Below are 26,682 nucleotides of genomic sequence, written 5' to 3'. Positions count from 1 at the left end.
CCCACTGCCACTTCAGCTTGTTTTAAATATCACAGACAAATTAACATCATTTTATATTTTATGTGTGCCAGGTGTATAGATATTTACAGTAGGTATAGACTGTCACACTGATTTGGTCACAAGTTATTTTAAAATAGTTTATTTAAGTTTTCTTTGTACAGTTAATTAGTTCAGCGTTTTTAGCTGTACTCTCGTTTCCTCATCAATCAGTCATCAACCTTTTTAATATTGAATGTAGCTAATATATACTAAATTATAATTAAAAACAAATTAACTAGAGAGAAAACTTATGTTTGTGGTTAGCGGGTGCGTCCATACAAAAGAGTTCAACGCGCAAGTTCAAATCGTAGCAAAAGAATGGATTGAATATTAATTGCAAATGTGTTTCTTATTGATTTCTGTATTTTTAAATTGTTATAACAATTATAAAGGCTAATTGATAAGGTAATTAATATATTATTACAAAAAATATAGTTAAATACCTCTAAAAAGTAGTTGATAATATCCTATTAGGTAAACGGTAGGTACAGTCAAACACAAAAATAAATAAACAAATAACAAGAAGCAAGTCTCATTTTGCGTCAGCGGTAACTGGGCTAGGATAAACCCAGCTGTGTACTCTGTACTGACAAGGAAGTCGGGGTCACTGACCTGCAATACAAAGACAGTGCTATAGGCTTGTTACTGTATTGTAGAGATCCTTTGTTTTGAGTCTGTAGGTTTCCTGCTGTTGCAACTGTGAATATCGGACCGGGTAAATAGAGGTAGTTTTATTATTTCATAAATAATGAAGGTTTCAAATTCAATTAAAATGATCTTAGCCTGAAAAATACAGTATCGGCTATTACCTAGATTGGTTAGCGGTACCTACATCGTTGATTCTGCAGCTGATGTTATTAATTTTGGAGAATTTAATACAAAAATAACCAAAAGTATGAACTGTAAAGAATTTACTCAGTAAATTGTGAAATTGTAGCTAAGTAGGTATTTAGGCTACTATAAGCTATATGAGAAAAAAAATACCTTATCTTAGTAGCGGGAGCTACCTACTACATAAGCCAAAAACAAAACTCTCACTAGCAAAACTAGTGACCTCTACAATCAAAACAAAAGACTGAAAACCGCTCATCAAGCTAACCTGAACATTTCTCCCACAGAGCCATGCCTCGCCGGAAGGGCGCGTTGAGGTAGTGTCCGCTAGATGGCGGCGGTGAGCCCGGCGATGTTCCGGCCCGGCGGCGGTCTAGATCCGTACTCTACACAAAGGGTAAGTGGTGCGCAAGTTTTCCGCTAGATGGCGTTAATTGGATATATTTTTTATGTTTTTAAAAATATTGCAAAGAAAGTGTAGAATTTTAAAAAAACAAAACCGCAGTGGTCTTAAATCAGCTTGAGCGCTTGAACAGTTTTAAAAAAAATAAGATAGGAGCGAATATTTTCACCGCTATTACTGAATGCAACCTAACACCCTCGAATCCTGAAATTGAATGAAAGCCAGCCAAGCCTGATGGGAAGGGGTACAAATTACGTTTTCCGCAGTACTCAAAAGAACACGCCTGTCTAAATATTATTGTTGAGCCTCATGTTAAGATTAAGACCTTAAAAGAGAAGTATACCAAATAATGTTCTTGCAACAAGGCGTTCAAAAGACAAGTATTTTGAATATTTTATTATGCATACAATTTTTTTTTTTTGAAAAATAAAATTAAATGATCAATTTTATTAACCTCAAGTAAGTGTAATCCACTTATTAGTGTAAGTTTGTAAGTAGTTATGTACCTACGTTAAGTATTTAATAGACTGTAGCATTGCACGTTAGTACAATCAGGCTGATCAAGCATTTTCTTCACGTTTAAAGCCGTAACCATCTCTTTTCCAATCCCAACTGACGGGTCACTCTAACTTATGAAAAAACTATTTTTTTTTACGTCACCGCTGTCCCACTGAACACAACTCATCATGTTATAATTATGTAATGAACGTACCAATTTAATGTCAACTTTATTTGTTCGCTGTTTTATCATGCTAGACCACCCCTCTAGCCTATTTGTTGGCAACGTATTTATATTAATGTCTTCAACATAACAATATAGGCCGAGGACACGGCCAAATTATGTTTATTTCCCATTTCACTCTCGCAATATTGACGTTATAATGTGAACGCTCAAGTTTAATGTCTGGTTGCTTCATTTTTAATATCAGATCTGTATTATTTTATAGGGTTGTGGAGATATTGTTATACGACGATATTGGGGGCATAAGCTTTAATAAAAAATGAATAGGTACGTTTGCATATGGCAAAAAAAAATTACTCTACAATGTTGTGTGTGTGTGACGTGTCTGTAATCTGTAAGTGTAAGGATATTAGTAGATAGTGGATTTCAACAAAAGTGGTAAGTATGGCAAACTATAAAAAGGGGGTGACTCAGGGGCTCATTCTAAACAACTTTTGTACTACGACTTGTATTAATAACGTAAAAACTTTCGTATTTCTAACTTTTATATGAAAATTTTAAAACATACTCCTCATTTCGTTACAAATTCGTCACAAATTAACATAAAACTGTGAGTTAAGCAAAGGCAAGATTATGTATGTAATTGTTCTAAGGCAAGTAAACGTCTTTATTCAAACTCTATACGAGTATGATTCCAATAATAATTTAAGTAAGAAGCTCTCCTTTCTGAAATTTCCTCGTAAATATCAAAAGTCAGCTCCACTGGCCGACATATTGTTTAAATGAAGCCTGCAACTTATCAGTTGGAATTAATGAAAGGTACATAATATGTATATTATATACTGATGTGAATGTATAATTTATTTCTTGTCAATTCATCGTTTTTGGTAGTATCTTTGACTAAAACGTAATACCAAAATTATTATAAAATTAGAATATGGGAAAGTATTGCAGAATTGATTTTTTAAAGTTTACTTTCTTATTAACTTTATCCGACTACAATCATCCTACAATTCAAACTCAAACTCAATTTTTTTTATTCATCGTAAAAATATAAAATTTTCTGATGAACGTAAATTTTTACAAACTACTCTACTACTCTCTCTCTAATTAAATAGCTGTATAAAATGCATAAACATGAAACAGTGTACATAATACAATTACATAGATTACATGGTGTAACATGACATGAGCGAGAGAACACTTCTTGTATTATGTGAAAATCTGATAGCTATGAGGGTTCAAGTGGAAAGTGAGAATGAACTATAATTGGTTACGTGGAAAGGGCTTTTTCCTTTTCCAGAGCTTTGAAGGCGTTGACTCATAATTTCCCTTTGTTGTTGTAAAACCAGTTATGATGGTGATGAAGTCATTACTATTAACATTATGCTGTATATGCGCAAACTACTACAACATTCGTTGTAGACCATTTCTATGATAAACGATCATGCGAACTCCCAAAATTTAAATAGCAGAGTGCAACAGACAAATAAAAATACGGTAGTAGTCATATAAATATAGGTATTTAAGGTAAATCAATCACATTGTTGCAATGGTCCCGGATTTGCCGAGATAATGTATTAATATATAAACATATTTATATAATAATAATAATAAGTATCTGTATTACCTATTTGAAAAACCTAAACAATGTCTTTTTTACTAGCTTTAATAGTGGAATTATCTGTGAAAAAGTTCCAGTGACTTATGGAACGGCAATAGCAGGTGGAACTATTTCATAGCTCGCTAGTATAATGTGTAGGTAGTGTGTACCTCCTGCCCGCTGGACCGACGACCTTAGGCGGGTAGCCGGTAGTGGTTGGGTGAGGAAGGCCGAGGACCGAGTGTTGTGGCGCTCTTTGGGAGAGGCCTATGTCCAGCTGTGGATGATTATTGGCTGATGACGATGATGATTTTGTACCTGTGTCGATTAGAAACCTTTACACCTTAACTCTGAGTACACCATAAATACTTGTATTGTATCTTTACTCTATAGAAGTACAGTAGGTACACAATAACATCAGATTTTCGCGCAATAACTTTTAATGGAAATATGTGTGTTAATTAACTGTTGGAAACAATTCGCAGTATTGTGAAACGCGTATAATACGAACTATAAATTAATTCCCAAGTAATTAATGATGATTATATGATTTAAACGACAAGTATTCCGTGCGTATTGAGTGCATTAATAGAATTTAAATAACTTGTGTTACGAAGCGGCAGATAAAGGTGGTAATTGACGGTGTACGACCTAGGATTAACAATACATGATAGTTTGTCGAAAACTATAAAAGTTTACGTTTTCTCGCATACTAAGTGGCGCCTCTAAGGGAAACTATCATGAAACTTTTGACAGATATCGTATGCAGATGACAGGAGAAAACGTAAACTTTTTTCGTTTTCAGAAATAGCAAAACTCGCAATAGAGGGTCAGAACATGGTGTGTATATACAAAATTTAAGGTACTTAAACCTAATGATAATTTTAAAAAATTCAAATTTTGCTAACCAAACTAATTCAAAAAAAGGTTAGTGGTAGAAGTTCGGTGTTATTTGTCGAGATGTTTCTTTTGCACTGAAATTCCATCTTTCTCGTATATTTTTATTCTGAGTGCAGGCACATAATGTGACGCAACGTCACCTCTATATGCCACTTGGCAGCAATAAGCGACGCTTGGCGACATGTCGTCTACAGAAACCTCAAGTCGTCGGCCGCCTGTTGGTACCTTTACCGTAGCTTGCTGGTGGCGTTTATTGGACTGATCATTGTTATAGGTATTTTGGATTAGTTCGTCGATAATTGATAAATTAATATTCATAAAATGATTTTCGTTTTAACTTTTAATATTAATCGACTATTGTGTATTATTACTCGTATCTATAGGCTAAAATAGAAGTAATAAATTATGTTACAGGTGCTTTTATATTGAAAGTTCGTACAAGTTAAGAGTTTTTTTTAAAGCCTGTTTATGTTTAGGTTTCTTTAATTACTCTTGAACCTCCTGTTGCAGCAAGTATAACATAATTATGAATGTATAATAAATAATATTAGGTATATTAATAACTAGCTGTGCCCGCGAGCTTCGCTTCGCCTTAAAAAGATTTTAGCGTGGGAATTCCGGAACAAAAAGTAGCCTATGTTCTTTCTCAGGGTCTAGACCATATGTATACCAAATTTCATTCAAATTCGTTCAGTAGTTTTGGCGTGAAAGAGTAAAAGACAGACAGACATAGTTACTTTCGCATTTATAATATTAGTTAGGATTTCTTGATACACATGTAATAATAATAATATTTTTTATTTATTTTTTATTTTAAAATATACAATAGCCAACACGCGTACACTAAACAAATATTACGAAAAAAAAATACAACTAAGATTCAGTGTAAACCCGATTACAGGCTATCACAACATGCATGATGATACCTAACCTAATAACTTAATATTATATATATATTTATTTTTTAAAATAATTATAAATGAATTATGAAAGTTCTGTTCATACCTTAAACATAACCCATTAAATTAACGTAATTTTGACTTAAAACTTGTAATTAGTGTAGGGCCGATGTCACAGATGTGTTTTCAATCTAACTTTGTGGCTTCATTTTCAACCTCGTCAAGGGACTAAAAGGCTATTTTCCCGTATTATAACACTATTTGGGTTTAATCAGGGACCATTTTCACGGTCGGTCGGGTCCACCTAATTACCGGCTGTAGTCTGGGTCGACATCAGTTTGCGGTCCAATGCCATGGTCCGAATGAGTTTCACACCAAATTTTCGGTTTGATAATGTAATTAGTTTTTAACGTGTGTCCAAAAAGAGGAATGCTGATTTTGAAGAGTATTGCTGTCTGATTTTTCTGTATAATTGTGCATGGCATCACATCTCATTGAATAGAACGCAGAGTGTGCTAACATTAATATATAAGTGGCTAACATCAAGATCTACATCAAACAAACACAGATTAGAAAAATAGCATCATTTTGAGATAATAATAATAATAATAGGCCTCCTCCCCTCCCTCCTGTGCCTAGTTTGGGGTCGGATGACCGTGTCTGAGATGTCCCCAGTCCCCACATATAATAATTATTATATGAATATTTAATTTTAATATTATAAACTGCTTATTAAACTATGAAAATAGCGATGGAAGTGCGATAATTTCATGATGAAACATAAAACAAGATAAAATAATAAAAATCCCCATCCTCGAGCGAGAGCTTGTTAAAATTAATCTCGTGGTTTGAATATTTAATGGTTTTCCAACATTCTGAGGTTCCAGGCGTCAAATATTTCATAAATTATACATACCTCACTTTTTATTACTATAAAAATCTATTTATAGCAAAAATATTTAATTATATTTCAAACAACGTATTTACGTTTAAAGTTCAGATTCTGACTCAAAGATGTCATAAATAAACCTTAGTTAGAAGAGTTTTACCTGAAAACTGGTCCTTGGTCCTCTTTGTGTTTGGTGATACGATACGGTTTATTCCTATATGTATTAAAATAAAAGTTATAAGTTCTGTAAGTATCCATCTTCAAAGCATAGTTTACGACAGAATTTTAAAATCAAAATAATATAAAGGCAGTAAAGAACGAAATTCTTTGCCTTTCCGGCCATGAACGTAAAGCGTGCGTGAAATGTACTCATCCCGACCTCTCCAAGTTTTATTCATTCTATTATAGAAATACTCCACTTTACGACCGCGCTATGCTTCAGGGGGGTCACTCTATACATGGTGTTGGAAAAAGGTTATACAAAGCCGAAAGGGGGTGACTCAGGGGATCATTCTGAACAACTTTTGTTCTACGAGTTTTGGAAATTCACGAAAAAAAAAATGGTTCTCTATAGTAAAAAGTCATGTGACCATCACAGTTTCTATAGAAGGACCCCCTTTCGGCTTAGTATACCCTTTTTGCAACACTCTGTATAACGAAAAACTAAGTTTCGGAGCGCTTCTGCGCGAGCCCCGACTCTATCTCGTTGTATTAAACGTGCCGATTGCACGACAGCTCTCGTTCGTTCGTTTTTCGTCAGTATGGAGTAACCCTGCAGCTTCCTACCGAATAGACACAGGCGCCCCCATCTAGGAACATTTTATTCTGTGGCACTGCATCTGCATAAATATACCTTCTTCATGTTACATCGCAGAATAAGTTTGTATTCACATAGGTAGATAATAAAGGTAAGCAAATTATTATAATTGTAGCATTTATGTAGGCACTTCTACTCTTTTCATCCCGGATTCGAGTTCAAGCATTATAATATAGCTTTTACAATACAATACAATACTCTTTATTTGTACCAAAGGAAATAAAACAAAAAACAACTTATAAAGTAAAAAAAAAACAGTACAAAAATCTTTACCGTACAACCTTTGGATGAAAGAGATAATGATATTTTGTATTGGGCTTTGGTATTTTGTATAGGAGAAAAGAATTATGCGTTGCTATATCTACGTTGGCTACATAACCCTTCATAGGCAAGGACATCTCCAATTATATTTTAACACGGACAAGATGGAGTCTCAGTGTTTATAAATAAAATAAATAAATATGTGGGGACATCTCACACACAGCCATCCGACCCCAAGCTAGGCAGAACCTGTGTTATGGGTATCGGACAGCTGATATATCTACACAAATACATAGATAGATAGATACTAAATATAAATATCAACACCCAAGACCCGAGTACAAATATCTGTCTTTAAACAAATATCTGCCCCAGCCGGGAATCGAACCCGGGACCTTCGGCTCAGTAGTCAGGTCACTAACCACTACGCCATTCGGTGGTCAAAATATATATTTTTTTAATGTTAGGCCACTTCACACCAAGCCGTATTTTTAGAAAAAATAACATATTAAAAACTTGGGCACTAATCAGTAACCACACTAACCAGTGTAGAATATGGTTATTAGAGCGAAAGGTCACTTGGCTGGAGCATAATCAGGCGGATTGCATTGGACGATTACTTTCGATGCAAATCCTAGCTGCGAAGGTCTTTGCTGTGAGATTAGCTTTTAATTGCCGCATCCACAACGCGCTGTGAGATTGTTATTGAGGCTGCTTTGCTTTGATTTTTTTTCTACTAAGAAATAGCAGATATGTTTTGCGGCCAGGACGGCGTATTGATTCGTAAAGCTGACTATTTTGCGAAGGTTTTGTGGTTTGTATAATTTAAAGCACCTGTATCATATACAGTATATATTTTTGTGTTGCGTGACATGTCCAAACCACCTGCCAAATTGAGATTATAAAAGATCCCTTCAGACTTCGTAAAGACTGTCCAGCAGTGCACTATTACAAAGAGTGTGTATGTTGGTTTATTTTCTCATACTTAATAAAAATAACGTAATATCAGTATTACGTTATGCAATACCCAATCTACCACTAGACAAGCATCTACAGTGACACTTACAGTAATACCTGACATCACAACTGATGGCATACCTCATTACGTACTGCGAGTGGTTTTTATACCACACGGGGGTCACTCTATATGACGGAAAACCAAGTTTCTGAGCGCTGCTGCGTGAAACACGACTCTTATCTCTTTGTATGAAACGTGCCGATTGCATCATAGCTCTTGTTAGGTAGTTTTTCGTCAGTATAAAGTAACCCTCCAATACCGTACACGCACCGCAATGGATGTGGGCTAATGAAACGGGAGGCAGCTTAGTGACATGTTTAACGGAGTATCGGGGAATTTCTATATAGGACTTCCTCGGTAGGTTGTGTGTGGGTAGGTTACCTGATTATTATTGACTCCCGTCACTCAGCAACTTTCGTTATGGGACAAAGTCTGAACACGGGAAAAAAAATTACACGACCAGAATGTTTGGAATAGCTGTTGATTTTTACGCTATAGGTACGAGAACAATGATGTCGACGTCATTCAATATGCCATTAATTTAATGGAATAAAAAATCAACTCAATAATCTCCCAGATGGGAATCTCGAAAAAAAAAAAACATTAATCTGGCAAAATTGTCATCTCATCCCACTAATTGCATACAAAAGAAATTCATTAGGAAGAGGAAAAGCTGAGTATTTTCCTTGTATCGATTGCCGAAGCCCGCCGAAGGCTGAGTTAGATGTAATATCGGTTTGGGGTAATATCACCAAGTGTCGTGTATTACGTATTATACAGTGTGGATTTTATCAGTGATAGACTTGCTTGCTTATCAAAAAAGTGTAAAGTACAAGGCCATTAATCATCGCAGTTTTTAAGTTATCTATCTTATAGTTAAGGCTACAATGTTTATTTTTTATTTAGGGAATTGTGTGTTAACTATGTTTATTGATTCATAGTTTTAATTATGATTAAATATCCAGGATTATATTAAAATGGCCTAGTCAAAATAGATAATAACCTAACGAATGTTAAAATTCTCAAGTCTTGCAAATATTTTACGAATAAATATATATTTTAATCAACCATTATATATTGTTTGTTCCATCTTTCAAACACTCAATAAACTTTAAAAATAACAACCTTAAACAGGTATTCAGAGAATCTCTTGACGTCAAAAAAAGAAAAAAATATTTTAAAAGCACATTAAGATTAAAAGGTGCCCTTTTTTCACCGCATTTGCTTGCAATGCTCATTTGAAATACTGTTAAGCCACCGAAGTGAAAACCATTAAGATTTGTCGTTTAGCACTTTAACTAGCTACTCGGGTAAGTAAATAACATCGTTGTATGTAATAATGTACATTAACGAAAATGCGAATCCCGAATGGTACTTAAATATATTTTAGTAGATTTTTAGATAGCTTACCTATGTTTCGTAAAACCAAACATAAGGTTAAATTGAATTTTCTATCCACCCTTACGTTATGAGGTTCTTATTAATACAAATTTACTTGCACGCTATATTATAGGTACTTTGTCTCAACAGTGGATAAGAGTAATATAGCAATTGGGGCTTTTGGTTTAAAAACATAACAAACCGAAATACTGGATTATCTTCGCATTAATAATACATATTTGCCAGTTATAGTATTTAAAAAACAGATTAAGCAAGAGCTAATTTCTTGGACACTGCAAACTGTAACTTGTAACACTAAAAAACCCGTGACAAATTTCTTTACAATAATACTACAGGCAGCGATAAAGATGTGTCGTAACTTATTATAACAGTAATAAAGCTAATCTTTTGTGTATACACAACGTTTTCTGTATCGAGTTGCATTATAACCATTATACTTACGATGTACTTTTACCTATAGCTTTATAATACAAGTATTGCAACGAGTGTTGCGATTTATTTTTTGGTCAGTACAGTAGGTGAAATGAAACTGATGAAATTGAAAAGCATACTTACCTACCATCTTTTAGTAGGTACGAAAGGTAGGTACGGATGGGTAGTCTGGTATAGCGTTTTTTAAATTAAAATTGCATTGAATCTTTTTCAATAATATATACCTATCTGACATATTTAAAAACATCTGCTAAATAACATATATTAGTTTCACTCAACGTACTGTTTAAATTCTACCCTAAATTCTTAGAAGTATGAAAATAACATAACTTTTTCTATGAATTTAAAATTTAATTCCTTCTCCAACTACAGACACCAGACACGTTTTAATAGTCACTTAAAATAGTGGAAAATTTTACTTCTAGTTATTTTTATTTCAATAAGCTTAGATATCTGTCGGACTCCAGGGAAATTAGCGCGTAAAATGTCACAGGACGTAAACTTTATTCCACCGGATAGTTGAACCACTTCTAACTCAATTCCGAATGAAAAGAAAATTATCTAGTACATATTATATTATGAACTCAAATCAAGTTAAAACTTAACCAAAGGTAGTGGAATTCATGTATTTGTAAAATGATTTATTACACTGCAAGTATTGCAATGGCTTACTATATGTTTCTATTGAATAAGTACAACTCATTTATCCAATCAGCTACCTAACAGTTTTTTTTTATAAAAACGTATGCAGGTTGATAAAATGTACATACTATAAATAGAGTTGTAGAGGTCCCATGAACAAATGTACTTTTAAAAACCGGCCAAGTGCGAGTCGGGCTCGCGCACAAAGGGTTCCGTAGCAACAATAACTTAACCAAAATTACAGTTAAATCAACCTATCTCAAAAACTATAAGAGATACTTTGATCAAACCAAAAATCGTTGAAAGAGTTAATTAGCATGCATCACCTCTATTTTTTTTAGAATTTTATACCCCGTAGTTATAAAAATAGAGGGGGGGGGACATACTTTTTACGACTTTGAGAGCTGATATCTCAAAAACCGTTCACTTTAAGAAAAATGTTTTTTAGAAAACTTTATATCATTTTAAAAGACCTTTCCATTGATACCCCACACGGGTATGTACATCGAAAAAAAAAATTTCATCCCTCAGTTACATGTATGGGGGGCCCCACCCCCAATTCTTTTTTTTACTATTTAGTGTCATATTTTTGTAGCGGTTCATACAACACATATTCCCATCAAATTTCATCACTGTAGTACTTATAGTTTCCGAGTAAATCGGCTGTGACAGACGGACAGACGGACAGACGGACAGACGGACAGACGGACATGACGAAACTATAAGGGTTCCGTTTTTGCCATTTTGGCTACGGAACCCTAAAAACACCGACACACGTATTCTATGAAAAACAAAACAAAGCCTAACCTATTTTTATTCTTTTCACAAATAACAGAGTACATTCAGTGGCCATTCTACATAAATTGTCCTAGATATTGAAATGAAATAGTTTTCCGCCGCGAGCGGTACATTTTAGCTATTTTATTCTAGTCAGAAATATCTACCTTACGAACAATGTTATTATTTGGTTGTTTTCCATTTAGATTTATTTATAACTAGCTTTACCCACGGGGTTTACTGGTTATTTCAAGGTATTTCCGTGGAAATTAGGCATTTAAAAATATCCAATTTGAGGGGCTGTTTAAATTGAATTAATGATAACTCGCATATTATACTTTATTTGAATTCGATAAGTTACTATACAATGACAATATTATACGTCCACGGTAATATGAACAAGATATTATTAATTAGGTAAACTTAACCTCCTCATATCCCGAGAAATCTTTGTGTCTGGTTTACCAATGGATCACCAGGACTTAAGCGGTTAATGTATGTGGCGTGGCGTGATGATGATAAAAGTTGTACCCGCATCCTACGAAATATTATACAATCCAATGCAACAAATATACAAAGTATTCCGGCGATTAGGGAGCGAATCAAACTTCTTGGTGGTCTTAAAACATTTTGTACAAATAATAAAGAGCAATAAGACATAGTCGGTAGCGGCGGAACACAAAAATCCAAGGCAATCTGCCCGCTACGGCTGCCGTAAAATTTATTGCACCTATAAAACTGCGTCGGCTTCTTACCTGGCTAAGGGGAGGTGTATACTATGAGTGACTTCCATATTTCAGGTGAGTATACTGTTTCTGATGACGGTTATAGTATGGAGTTCAATATCAAATTGTCTCTTAATTTGAGATAGTTTTATCTGTAACTTTTTCGATTTGATTTTAAATATGCTTCCACCATAGGTTCTCTAGAATAAATAGCTTTTGGTGACAAGACCACCATTTTTGTACTACTCTGTGTTTGTTTAATGAGCTTTGTAACTGCTGTTTTTGTGTGTGTACAAATACAGAATATTCTATTTATCTATCTTTAGTAGTAGTAGTTCTGTAGGGGCCCTTACCTGTAACAATTGGTAGAAACACTCTGTTTACTGTAAGAGGGGGACCTTTGCACTGCATTTGTATTTCGTTTCCGGTTGTCCTTTTGTAACGCCAAGTACCACGATTCCGTAATACTCGTAAAGGTATTGAATAGTTTTGTGACGGTGGTTTTGGGGAAATGGAAATAGCGTAAAGCGTTAATAGTTATTTATTTTCTTGGCCGCCTTATCGATAGGAGAGCGATCTCTAGCAGGCAACTAACTAGTCATTGTTATTTGTTATCCTAAGCATGTATATCTCTCAAACCCAAACATAGCGCTTACTTCCCAACTCATAACCGAAACTTCGAGACCACAAACCCATAAAAACGCCACTGCCGGGGTGTAACTTCACACTAGGTGTATCAAATTTTGCTTGAGCAACTAAAATTTATCTGCTATAAAGTTGCTTAAGCTCCAACTTGGCTTAAGTTTAGCTTAACGAACCCATGTGAGAAACTGTGAGGCGTCCGAGCACACTTAATACGTCTTAAGTTAGTGTTCTCGAGGTGTTAATAATGCTTGCTATGCTAGAACCCGTTCTACTATTTTTAGGGCGAAGTGTAAGGCCAACTAGCGCCACCAAATGAAAAAAGACAACTTCCAGTCAAAAAGCGTTTTCCCAAAACTGCCACGTTTCAAGAGGGCCTCTTCATGCTAATTCCAATTTTTAGATCCTACCTCCCAATACCCAGTACCTTTATGTCGTTTTCACCAGAAACAGCCTTCTTAGCGTTTTTTACATACTAATGGAATGCGGAAGTTATGACATTATTATTATCCATGCAGCAGCCAGCAGCTAACTGATATATGAAAACGAAAACTTATCCGTAAGTGTTAAGCTAAGTTTTAGGATTACACTTAACAGACGTGCAGCATCAGTAGTATTAGTGCAGCAATATTATTCATTCCAAAATACTCGTATACACCTAACAGATTTTTTGACATAAAAAGCAGCTTCGGCTCTGTTAACAACTGCAAATTCTGTATTGTAGAATGGGTCCTGAAAAGGGGAAAAAACTGTGGAACAGTCTATTAATTTTTATGAACTTAGTTGCTTGTTTAATAGAATTCTATATTGGGATGCGAGCGGGATGCGGATTCAGTGGGCGGGAAGTTTCCTCACAAATTACTGGATGTTGTGTATTGTGTTTCCTCTATTTTCTTACTCGAGTTACAATGTGTTGCTCCCTTTTAGCATGTTTCCTGTTACTTTGTTTCGGTATTAGGTCACGTTTCTTAAAGGAAACGTAGACGATCGAGTGCGCCATGTGTCTGAGTTAAAGACTGAACGGTCTGGCTAGATTCTAGGTATTGGCTGACGTATCCCTGTAGACGTCTTATCAAACTAAAGTACACTCACGAGCAATGTAAAAGTTCCAGTGCCATCAGCAACAAATTACTGTAATTTGTAATATTAAAGTAGGTACATTTATCAACGCATCAGAATATTTCCAACTAAAAACGTAAATATTTTGATCAAATTCTAAAGAAAATGATTGAAAAAATTGGGGTAATTTGGTGTCGACATATTGTAAGTTGAAATTTTTCATTGCTCGTGCGTATTCCTATTTGACTCTTCATAGACATAATATGATTACTGAGAATGGCTTTGAGAAGAAATTAAGATAAATTAAATTTAGCTATTACTAGGCCCGATAAAATATAAGTGCTGTATTGAATACCTACAATGACCTACACTGCTGTTGATTCTCAATACAAATATAAAATTTAAATAATGAAAACCCTATATTTTTAAATTTGTTTACTTTAGTGCCTGTCCCAAATAATAAGAATAACGGTTAGATGGTACCTAGTGTTTGTTTTGAATGATTAACGAGTAATATTAAAAGGCACATAAAGGTAAAAAAAACTTTGAAGCTATCTGAGTGATGCTGAGTTATTGGACTCTTGTATACATTTATGTTACAGCTTATACAACTTTAGCTCTAGATTTTAACAATGTGATTAATGTGTTTTATATTTTACTTAGGTAGGTACATTGATTATATTATATTTACATTTAGGCTTTCTACCTTAGCTTCTACTTCGCCATCTGCATTATGATTGTAAAGAGGCCATCGCAGTATGTAATATTATTAAAACTCTCAATACTTTTAGCCCTATCTTGGAGCAAAACCAAGATAACCGTCTAAATTATTGATTTGTCAACAAATATCCACATTGACACAATCAGGTATGCGAAGCACCCGCCGACACTACATGTGTAATCTTACGCCATAGATGCGGAGATACCAGGAGCGCACGGCTGTCTAGGAATTTGTACCAACATCACGTAGCAACGTTTTAGATAAGGCACTGCGCTGCATTGTCCGAAGCACCAATGTAATTCTGCGCTCCTAATTAAAAATAAATCTTGATAATATCAACGTAATGAGAATCCTGGCTTAGTGGGATTAATTTAAATGGATTTTTGTTGGAAAAAGTAGGATTACTGAAGAGTGATGCAGTGTAAGGAAAATTTTGTAGTTTGTCTTTTTAAATCTATCCATGAAGAAAATAATTAAATTGCATTTTTTGTACTATGGTACTAGGCACTGCACTGGTAGCGCATCAGTTAAAACTAGATGTTGAAAGTGGCACCTAATATCAATCCAGGAAACTATCTCGGGAATCATGAGATATTTTAGTATGTTTTTCATTGAAATAGTTTCAAAATCACTTTACCATTGTTATCATTTATTTTTTCTGTACACATTATAAAGCTACTTATCTTTAAAAATCTAATTTATTTCTTCCCAACAAACCAAACTTCTTAAAAGTATTATCTTTGACGGGTCGTACTTTATTCTTGGCTTTACTTTTTTGGATCCAAAGTTTGTTTCGGACAAAATCGTGCAGATTTTTCCAACGACTTTCAGCTACGAATACAAATCGTATAGTAACTTAACCATTTTCATTATTATATTTTATAATAACGATGACACGGCTTAAAGAAACTCGCAGACTAAGCGTAGGTATAATGTGTGTGGGTCTAGCAATACCTACTGAATGACTGAAAATCTGAAATACTGAAAAAGTAATTAAGTGCCGTTTTAGACACAATAATATGACTACCCACGACACCTGTTAAGGGAATGTTTTACAAAATCTGGATTATGGCTACCTGGCGGATAAAATACATGCTGTCACTATCTAAAACATAATTACAAAAGGTGACAGCATGTTTTTTATCCCACACGCAGCAATTATCCAGACATTGTGAAACATCCCTCAGTATTATAGGAATCCAACAGCCTAAGGCAGGTTAATGTACCGGATTTTCGTTTCTCGAAACCTGGTTATATTCCAGCCTCTATGAAACTTAAGCATGTAAAGAGAAAATTTGCTCATTCATAGTACCTATTATTTAAGAAAAGTAATTTAGTCCTAGCATTACTTTTTCATTATAATTTATTAAGTAGGTGCAATGAAAAAAGTTATGTGTGTACACTGAAACAATGTGATCACTGAAATTTTATGTGGTATTTATTCTCAACTAAACACAGGACTAAATGAAAACATCAATTTATTTTCAATTTTGAACTAGCTATTCTACCAATAATGTATGCGAGACAATAATTTTCTACCAAATTAACTTGTAACTCATATTCATATTCGAATCCTCGCAGTCCTGGCACTTATTATATCCAAAAAGTGCCAGGATTAAAATAACTTGAGTAATAACAAATTGTTTGAGTTGGTATTAATTTTAGAAAGTCCCACGCCCCGTGCAGGTACATTGAAATCCCACAAGTCAGCCATCCATTGAGCAACATATTTCAATCATATATCCGTGAAACTTGCGGGTTTCTACTCACGAGTTGATTAAACCGGCGCTTTCAGGCGTGTTCTAGCGAGGACTTATGTGACCGACCAGCGGCCAACAAACTGTACCGAGGGGTTCCGTAGCAAGTTAGGAAGAAAAAAATATATTAAAATTTATATAGGGAGTGGCCACAGTGATGTCGATTCTGAAGGCACAAATTCTAATTGTAATGCTGTCAAAATCATAACTTATTAGTTTAAAACTCTATGAGTGTTACTGTAGATCTCTATTTTCACATCAGTGATATTGTAAAACTGACTCAGGGGTTCAATCTGTAGATATTTTGTTCTAAGACTTTTGGATATTCACGAAATACTATTACATACGTGAATTGAGGTATCATAAGTACCTAATAATTCATCATAAGTCAAAGAACCTGCCGTCAGCACAAACTGGGTGGAAAAAGATTTAAGTTAGAACCAAATGTTTGGGAAACACTGTTGTATAACGTTGCAATATTGCTGGGTTTCTATAGTTTTAGCCGGAACCAGTATTTTCAGTTCCTTCAAAGAAAACAAGTATAAGTTCAAATTAAATTAGGGCGTGCAAAACCGGAAGGTTTTCAAAACCGGTTTTGAATTTTCGGTTTTCAGCCTCAAAACCGGGTAACCGGTTTTTCACCGGTTTTGATATTACTTAAATTTTTTTTGTCATACAGTACTAATTAAACAAGGAACCCATATTCTTAGATAGAGATATCCACAAAACATACGAATAAAACATTTTTTATGATATACTTACCTATTTTTAATCAACCATATGACAAATTAATAATTTAGTGAACAGGAAAAAAAGTTAAATAAGAATTATCATAGTACTTACTGTTATCACATCTAAAAAAAGTGTGTGGCACCTTAATGGTGTTTTTATATCGTTCTGTTATCATCAATAATTGTATATTTTAAACATACAGGCAGATTTTGAAAAAAAAAACATTTATCGTCTGATTCTTACGACCACTCTATAGTAGCAGTAAGATGATGAATGTTTTTTTGATGTATTACAGATTTGTTCATATCAACGCAACGAAAGAAAGCCTACTCATTGATGGACACGACTGCATTTGATTTGACGTCCTCAACACTTCATGAAAAAAGTCCATAACGTCGAATGCAGTCCCCGCACTTGGCCTAATTATATTTTCAACAACGGTCAATGCAGTCCTGTTTTACCTAGAGTTTGTATGAAGACCACCTTGTTGTGCTTTATTGGGCCAGATTTCAACGTTATAATTATGTGCACCCAGAGTACCTTTTTTTCACACAGCAATAAGTTTTCATACAGCAAAAAATGTGAACTCACACGCACACATCGGTCACTGACGTCGTGTTTGCTTTACTGCGCCTAGGCAGAGTGCCGGCATGTGCACCAGAAAATCGTCACTCAATTTCCATACAATATTTTAGTGCTTTTTTATGAGTTTCACCATTAATCTAGTGTCCATCAATGTGCCAACCGATATACAAATTCTTTTATTTTTAGAGTTTATGGGTTCAACTTCTAATGTATGTAAAAAAGTATATAAAAATACGATCAAAATCGGTGAAAACCCGGTTTTCGGTTTCCGGTTTTGAACTCTCAAAACCGGTTATGAAAAACCGTGATATATTGTCCGGTTAACCGGTTTTCCGGTTAACCGGTTAACCGGTTTTGCACGCCCTAAATTAAATACGAAGTTAATACATTAAAATCAGTAGCGCTATTTATTATAATATTAAAATACACAACTACCTATAATAAGTTAATTATTAGATACGATTGCATTTTAATAAGAAAATGCTGCTATACAAAAAAATAACTATTAGGTTCATAATATGTAAAGCAAAAAATATACAACTTATATGTATATTCTGTCACTTGCCTGCAACGTGAAAGCAAAGGCAGGATCTGGGTACTCAGTAGTTAAATAATAAAGTGTTATACGGTCGTGTTGAAAAGTTTATTAAAATTGCATTTTTGCGTGAAATTCATCCGTGACTTGGCCCCTTTTTATTTAAAATACCGTCTGAGGAACATTTTTCTTCATAATTTATAGTTTACTTTTCTTTAACACTGTATGTTTATTGCATCGAGGTCGCTTTTACTCACAAGTTGTACGCTTGTTGCCACACGCAGAAAATATTATGTAATGACCAATACAGTTAAAAAACTGCGGTAGCAAGTTTTTAGCAAACAAATTAGGTATTGTAAAATATTTGTGGGTAGGTATTGTCAAATTAGGTAGGTATTGTAAGTCGTAAAGATACTTTTATATGACAATTTTCCACTAAAATGTTTTTAGTTTTAACAGCATCAAGTTTAAATTTGATTGCTACGAAATCGTTCCTGTTGTTCGCTTAAATTGAATACAATACGCGATCGTCGGCTTACGGGAGCCATCGACAATTTACCAATATTAATTATACCTGCGATTAAACGGACGCTCCCGTAATCTTACATTATTGATGACAACGACCAATGAGAGGAAACAAAGAAAAAAAGAGCGAAGCCGTTATTATTCTGAAGATTAAATGCAAAAGAGTAGTATGTGGCTTTGTATTTATAGTTTCAAAAGGTCCAATAAATCATTTCATTCCACAGAATACCATTGTTTAAAAACCATTGGTAAGTAAGGAGAATTTTAACCTTTTAATACAAATCCATTTATAAATTTACAATTAAGTATTATTCTTTTAACACCCTGATACTCCTGTTGGGGATTTTTGCTTATATTTTTAAGTTTCATTTAGGTTTTACTTCACAATATATAAATATAATAATAATAATAATAACCTTTAGGGATTCTTTGTGCCTTATCTTCGACATTTAGGACATATTTTATCCTCTGTGCTCTAATAGTTATAATAAAACTATTATCTAAAATATAAACAACTGCCAACCCTAGGGCAACATTTTTTTTTTCTCGAATAACTCATCATAGAGCAAGCAACAACTAAAAAGAGAAAAATAATTTAGCTACTTTTGCACAGTAATGAAATTAATATTACATCACGGAGGATGCTTTAATAATGATGCTGTACAAAGTAAATAGAAGGCAATTAATAGATAAAGAACAAAAATGTTAAAAAAATATTTAAAATATTCATTGAAACAGCAACGGTGCCAAACGGTTAAAATAACACAGCGCATACGAAATGTGAAATATTGAAGAAAACTGATAAAGAGATTTATCTATGATTTCTAATTTAATATTAGTTTTTAATGCTTTGAGCACTATATTTAATTAGCCCCATTATATTACTATTCATATCTACAATACAATTAAATTGCTACAGAAACTACAAGTTTATACCTATATTTTTTTAAATTAGCCTATTTAGTTTCCTACTGGTGGGCAAAGGCCTCCCCTTTTTCCTTCCACACCCTTCGATCAATATTATTACTAAAACAACCCGAAAAAAAAAACCGGCCAAGTGCGAGTCGGGCTCGCGCACAAAGGGTTCCGTAGTAAGCACAATAACTTAACCAAAATTACAGTTAAATCAACCTATCTCAAAAACTATAAGAGATACTTTGATCAAACCAAAAATCGTTGAAAGAGTTAATTAGCATGCATCACCTCTATTTTTTTTAGAATTTTATACCCCGTAGTTATAAAAATAGAGGGGGGGGGGCATACTTTTTACGACTTTGAGAGCTGATATCTCAAAAACCGTTCACTTTAAGAAAAATGTTTTTTAGAAAACTTTATATCATTTTAAAAGACCTTTCCATTGATACCCCACACGGGTATGTACATCGAAAAAAAAAATTTCATCCCTCAGTTACATGTATGGGGGGCCCCACCCCCAATTCTTTTTTTTACTATTTAGTGTCATATTTTTGTAGCGGTTCATACAACACATATTCCCATCAAATTTCATCACTGTAGTACTTATAGTTTCCGAGTAAATCGGCTGTGACAGACGGACAGACGGACAGACGGACAGACGGACATGACGAAACTATAAGGGTTCCGTTTTTGCCATTTTGGCTACGGAACCCTAAAAAGTGTCGATTACGAAATATACGTATTTTCCAATAAATAGAATGTTTACAAAGAAAAGGCGAGCATCGCAACAGTATCCAGTACTCCAGCTGTGGTATAGAATAGAGTCGCAATAAGCTCGCATAATGGACATCACGGTACGGTCTCTGACCAGATTCTACTACACTTACGTGCAATGACAAAGTTCCACCTGCCATTGACGTTCCATATGTCACTGGAACTTTTTCATTGATCGTGAGTATAGTTCCAGTGAAAAAAAAACATCAAATTGCTCCTAATCGGAAAAATTTAGCCGTCTGCTATATTGAAGTACATTTAACGGCGCATCAGAATATTACCAACAAAAAATTTAAACATTGTGTTTCAATTTAATGATATTGTGGTTATATCGTTTACGTTTTAGTTCAGTAGAATTGATCTCCAGGTCGTACAATATACACTTGGCCCTGCATTGTCCGATACTTATGAGTTTTCTTGCTAGAGTAAACTACCTATGTACCCGATCCCGAGCTGGCGTCAGCTCAATTTAGATTTAACTAGCTGTCCCCGCGAGCTTTGCTTCGCGTTACGAAAAATCCCGTGGGAAATCAGCGATAAAAAGTGCCTATGTGTTAAATCCAGGGTGTCAGCTAACTCCATAACAAATTATCTTAAAATCGGTTCAGCCGTTTTGACTTGAAGAAGTAACAAACATACACAAATACTCACCAACTTTCGCATTTATAATATTATATAGTAGGATACACAAACATTACAGTGATATGATGTGTTGTGTGAAACTTCCGTAAAAAACTCTAAAAACTGCCGTTTCTGACGGACACCTTTAGCTTCTACTTTCAGGGTACTGGGTATTGAGAAGTAGGTTCTAATAAAACGAGCAGTTTTGGGAAAAAAATATAATTTGGCCTTACACTTTAAGTACAATTTTAAATACTTACGTATTATAATATAATTAAAAAATATAATTAACAAATTTAATTTAGCTTTTAGTAAAAGTGACCCCTAGTGAAACTTGTGCGTTTTTCACCGACTCGATAAGAAGAAAACTATCTTGTCATACAAAACCAAAAGGTTTCCCATTTCCCTCGCCAAGTCATCAACCTCAACAAAAAGGTAGCGAGGTAGCGAGCAACATTTTTTCCTCATTATATTCGAAAGCGGTTAAGACTAGTTTACATCGCCTTAATGAGTGGTTCTTGTAACGTTGCTAGCAACTACAGCTTGGAACAGACCTTGCTACCACTTTCGAGACGTAAAAACGTTATCCAGTATTCAGTTTAGCGGAACTATTCCATACCTATCGTTAGATAGAGACAACCGGATGATGCAGTGGTTGACTCTGGTGGTAGCTCAGTCGGGTAAGCGCCCGCTTCTCACGCCGGAGATACGGGTTCGAATCCCGACGCTGACATGTACCAATGAATTCTTTGAATTTAAGTACATTGTATACCATCGCTCTTACGGTGAAGGAAAAACATCGTGAGGAAACCTGCATATCTAGACTTAGCACCTCTAGATAATGTGAACCCACCAACCCGCAGTGGACCAGCGTGGTGGGAAATGGTCCAAGCTTAGGAAGGCAGTTTAGACCCTAAGTCTATATCGAACCTTTGTGCATATCCCTAAGGATATGCACAAAGGTTCGATTCGAGCGAGCCAGGTGCAGGTACTTACAACCCCGCAGAGAATAGAATAGAATAGTGGTTGACTCTGTCTGCTGTGTCGAGGGTCCCGGATTTGATTTCCGGCCGGGGCAGATTTTTGTGTATGTCTTGTTTGTGTCATGTGTGATGTGACTATGATAAAGTATTCTTGTTGTCTCAATCCCTAATTCCATAAAAGACTGTACTAACTATTGTCCCTAGGCATTGGTGGTGGTGATCAGAATAAGGTTAAGGTTTGAAGACGTTTAGATTTTTATGTTAGTAAAGAATCGCCTAGTACATACTTTGAAATCGCTTTGGAACCGCTTTCGTTAGTAGAATATCGAAACCAGTTCAGTATCTATCAATTTCTGTAGTCAGTCATTGATATTTCTATTACATAGGGCCTGTCGGCTTCTTTAACCAACTTATATACCTACTTACATAGAGTCGAATTGACAACCTCCTCCTTTTTTCGAAGTAGGTTAAAAATATAATAATATAAAAGACTTCTAACCATAAATCGGTTTAGCTACTTTACGACCAATGTTATTGTATTTTAACATCCCGTTAAATGAAATGATTTCATAAACGACTACAACGGTAAAGGTAAAGGACGAAGAGTTTGTTAAAAATGTATGTATAATACGTTTTAAAAGTACCGACCATAGTCATTGACTATTAATAAAATATTATACGTGTATATTTTACTACCACACTTGATTTATTCACAAAATAACTGTAGGTACCGGAGTTTTAGGACAAGTAAAGGTAATCCACATACAAAGCAAGGATAATAAATTTTACAGACATATTAAAATTTAATCCTTTACGGAGTTTAGATGTAACTTTGTTTTGTTACGGGACATTAAGTCTCGAGCGGGGAATTTGAAATATTTCTGTTTACTACTGGGGTCACTCTAGGTTACGGAATCCACGAAAATAACTCCATGAATTTAAATTAAAGGTACCGTGTTATTAGGTAGTGGTTAATTCCAATAAACTAAGAAAAGCTCTAGTCCGTTCGTTTTCAGTCAAACTAGAGTAACCTTTCCGGCTTTGTGATTTTATTGCTCTGGAATTGTTAAGTAATCTGTGAATTTCAAAGACAGAAGTCCGCCACAGCTGAGGGTCACGGATCGAGATCGAATACTGTAAAGATCGGAATCCCGAAAGTTTTATTTAAGACGATTTATTTAAACACATTTGTCACGTCTTCGCGATTAAATCAGCGGACAAATCGCGAGGCGTTGGAGCTGCGGAATGAAATGGCATGTCCGACTGGCACTTAATAATAAAACTCTAGTAGGTACCTAGGTACTTATATTATTGAGAAAATGCATGGGCGTGAAATATGCTCACTGCCCGGCAGGCTAGTCAGAATATAATTATAATTATTTAATTTTTTTTTAAGCTGTGAGAAAATATGAAGCATTTTTTTTTGTATTTAAAGATTAAAATAATGTAATACTTATCTAATAATTTAATTTATTGTTTCAGGTCAGTATGCAGGCCACATGCAGTTTATCTGTAAGATATGAAAATATAATACATTACATACATATTACGCACACATACTTACATCCTACCAAACCACCCCATTACCTTTTACCCGGTGAATAATGGAGGTGCTATAAGTTAACTTGTGTATAATATGTGTAGGTATAATATATAATATTGTGTATATGGTGTATGCATCTGTAACTGAGTTTAGTTCTGACCAAAAATATTGTTAACCATATTGGATCATGTTTCAGATAAAAAATAAATACGTTATGCTGTATTGGATGTGTTCAGATTATGATAACACTTTAATTGTCTTTCACCCTATCACAAAGGGTTCAAGTTCAAATATAAATATAATATGTGTGATTCATATTACCATTGCTTTATTCCAAGTTGAATCCACGTCTAGGTTTCAAACTCTGAACCTCGTAATCCGTTGTTTTGAACTCAAATTTAAATTAGAATTCCTATTAAATTGTGCTCATTACAAAATTTAAGTCGCAAGAAGGCCTTTGGATTAATTATAAGGGTTTTAATTTTGACATAATTATCAATATTAACATTCCGTTAATAATACTTAACATTTTGAATTGCAAAGTAGAATAGAATTTATTACAATATTTTCATGATCAGTATTATACTTCCTTTGAATATATTTCTTACAACAAGTACAGTATGAATCCTTCAAGAGTGACGAACGTATCTAATTAGTAATACAATACAAAACAGAAACCTGCAATCGAAAACTTGTAAAACCCCACTGACTCTACCGAGTTTATAACATAACCTCAACAAAAATGCTCAATCCAGAACGACAAGATAAAGAAAATAAATAGCTAGGCGCGTGCCGGCCGATGGGGTAGTGCCTCGCCGATTGCCATTCTCCCACAGTGACCGGGAAGCCTTATTGCCTTACATCCATCTCTATCACGATCAGTTTCAAACTATCACGAGATTTAATTGGATTGAGTAATCGGTCGTTCGATACAATATAAGCTATACTTTTATTTTCTTCATGACTGAACTATTAAATAAGGCAGAGGCATAATGCAGTTCATAGTTTTTATCATCAGCATAATTTCATTTATATTGCTAGCCTTGGAAATAGTTGCCATCTTTCGGGCTAGCCGTTAACAAATAACTAAACTTCAGTGAATTTGTAATTCATGATGGTATGGGCTGGGCATGATGTTTTTTACAACCCATGTCATAATGATAAGCTACTCCTTAATTTATTTTTCAGTTCATGTAAGTTTATAGCGATATCAATAGGTTATTATAGTAACAAAATAAGGCTCGAGTGAAGTAGGTATTTTGTCAAGATTTGTTACTTTTGTTCCGATATTTCTCGCAGCTTTTAGATAAATAAAAAAGCCTGGCTAAGGTTTTTTCTCTCTTTGTTCTGGTAAAAGTATTTTTTTTCACTGGTAGCACGGTGTGTTGGATGTTTGACCTTTTACTCCTGAAAATTACTGAAAAGGACCATAGAAGTTGGTGCTATAGTCAACAAGGTATATAATTATATTCTGTAAATTATTCCTTCCGCTTCTGACATTCGCTGGGGTGTTATAAGTTTTGAAGAGATCGTATGTATAGTTTAGGCGTGAAGCTTTCATATTAATGCATTAAAATAGTCTAAATATTCCTCAAAGTCAAAATAGTCCTCAGGACAATTTCCTAACCTTTGGCTTAAAGCTTACGTCCTTCCTCTTCCTAAAGTTCCAACCCCCTCCGCTCCAAATGAATATCGTCCTATTTCCATACTTCCCTTCCTGTCCAAAATACTAGAATCAATCGTGCATCGCCAACTCACCTCATTTCTCACCAACGGCGGCCTCCTCAACCCTCTCCAGTCTGGATTTCGTTCAGGCCATAGTACAACCACAGCTTTGCTTAAAGTGACAGAAGATGTCAGGTGTGCCATGGAGGATCGGCGGGTGACAATTCTGGTGCTGATCGACTTCAGCAACGCTTTTAACGCTGTCGACCACGACCTGTTGCTCGCCGTACTCGAATGTCACAAGATCTCCGCTCCTGCTATCAGCTGGTTCTCTTCTTATCTTCGAGGTCGCCAGCAGGCAATACGCAGTGGTCCTTCTGTTCAATCAGATTGGGCTGACTTGACTGCTGGTGTTCCTCAAGGCGGTATTCTCTCTCCTTTGCTTTTTTCTACATTTATAAACTCCGTCACGTCTAATCTTCACTGCTCCTATCACTTGTATGCCGATGACTTGCAGATTTACAGCCATGTTAAAATCGACGAACTGGATGCTGGCATTGCTGGGGTGAATGGTGATCTCGACGAGATACTGAGGTGGTCACAGAATTACGGTATTTCCGTCAACCCCAAAAAGTGCCAATCCATCATTATTGGTAGTTCAAGACTCTTATCCTGTCTGGACTACAACACTGTACCTCCAGTTCAATTTGACGGTCGTGTGGTTCCCTTCTCTCCAGCTGTAACTGACCTAGGTCTGACTATCGATGAGTACCTGAGCTGGGAGCAACAGTTGGAAAAGGTGTCTCGCAAAGTTTTCGCTTCTCTCCACTCCATGCTGCGCCTTAAAAACTTTCTTCCTCAACACACCAAATTAGCATTAGTCAACTCACTGCTTCTACCGATTCTGGACTACGCGGATGTGTGTTATTTGGATTTGACCGAGGCACTCCTCAATAAGCTTGAACGCTTATTGAACACCTGTATCCGTTTCGTTTTTGGGCTACGTAAATATGATCACGTGTCCCACTACCGCGCACAGCTTAAATGGCTCCCCATTCGAGATGGTAGAAATCTACGGATTCTATGTCTCCTCTTCTCTGTTCTCCACGAGCCAAATACTCCCCCTTACCTTAAGTCCATGTTTAGCTTTCTTTCTGACACTCACACTCGTCATCTCCGTTCCTCCCATAATCATCTCTTAGCACTGCCCTCCTTCCATTCAGGTTTCATGTCAGACTCTTTCGCTGTCACCGCTGTGCGCCTTTGGAATAATCTTCCCGAGAACATTAGGAAAGCTCCTTCTCGC

The 26,682-nt window shown here is 35.2% G+C and overlaps 1 protein-coding gene across 2 annotated transcripts in view; it reads left to right on the top strand.

The window, feature by feature from the left end:
* The window catches only part of LOC105387211, a 129,128-nt gene that overhangs the window by 81,430 nt on the left and 21,016 nt on the right, over window positions 1-26,682 (top strand). For both annotated transcript variants that reach the window (XM_011557903.3, XM_048631849.1), the window contains one exon: window positions 1,158-1,267. In XM_011557903.3, the coding sequence (XP_011556205.3) occupies window positions 1,202-1,267 (66 nt within the window). In that variant the 5' untranslated portion in view covers window positions 1,158-1,201. The remainder of the gene's footprint in view (window positions 1-1,157; window positions 1,268-26,682) is intronic.

This window comes from Plutella xylostella, chromosome 29 (genome assembly GCF_932276165.1).
Source record: "Plutella xylostella chromosome 29, ilPluXylo3.1, whole genome shotgun sequence".
In the NCBI taxonomy this organism is placed as follows: domain Eukaryota; kingdom Metazoa; phylum Arthropoda; class Insecta; order Lepidoptera; family Plutellidae; genus Plutella; species Plutella xylostella.
The sequence above is the reverse complement of the archived record's forward strand: the minus strand, read 5'-3'. Positions and strand labels throughout refer to the sequence as shown.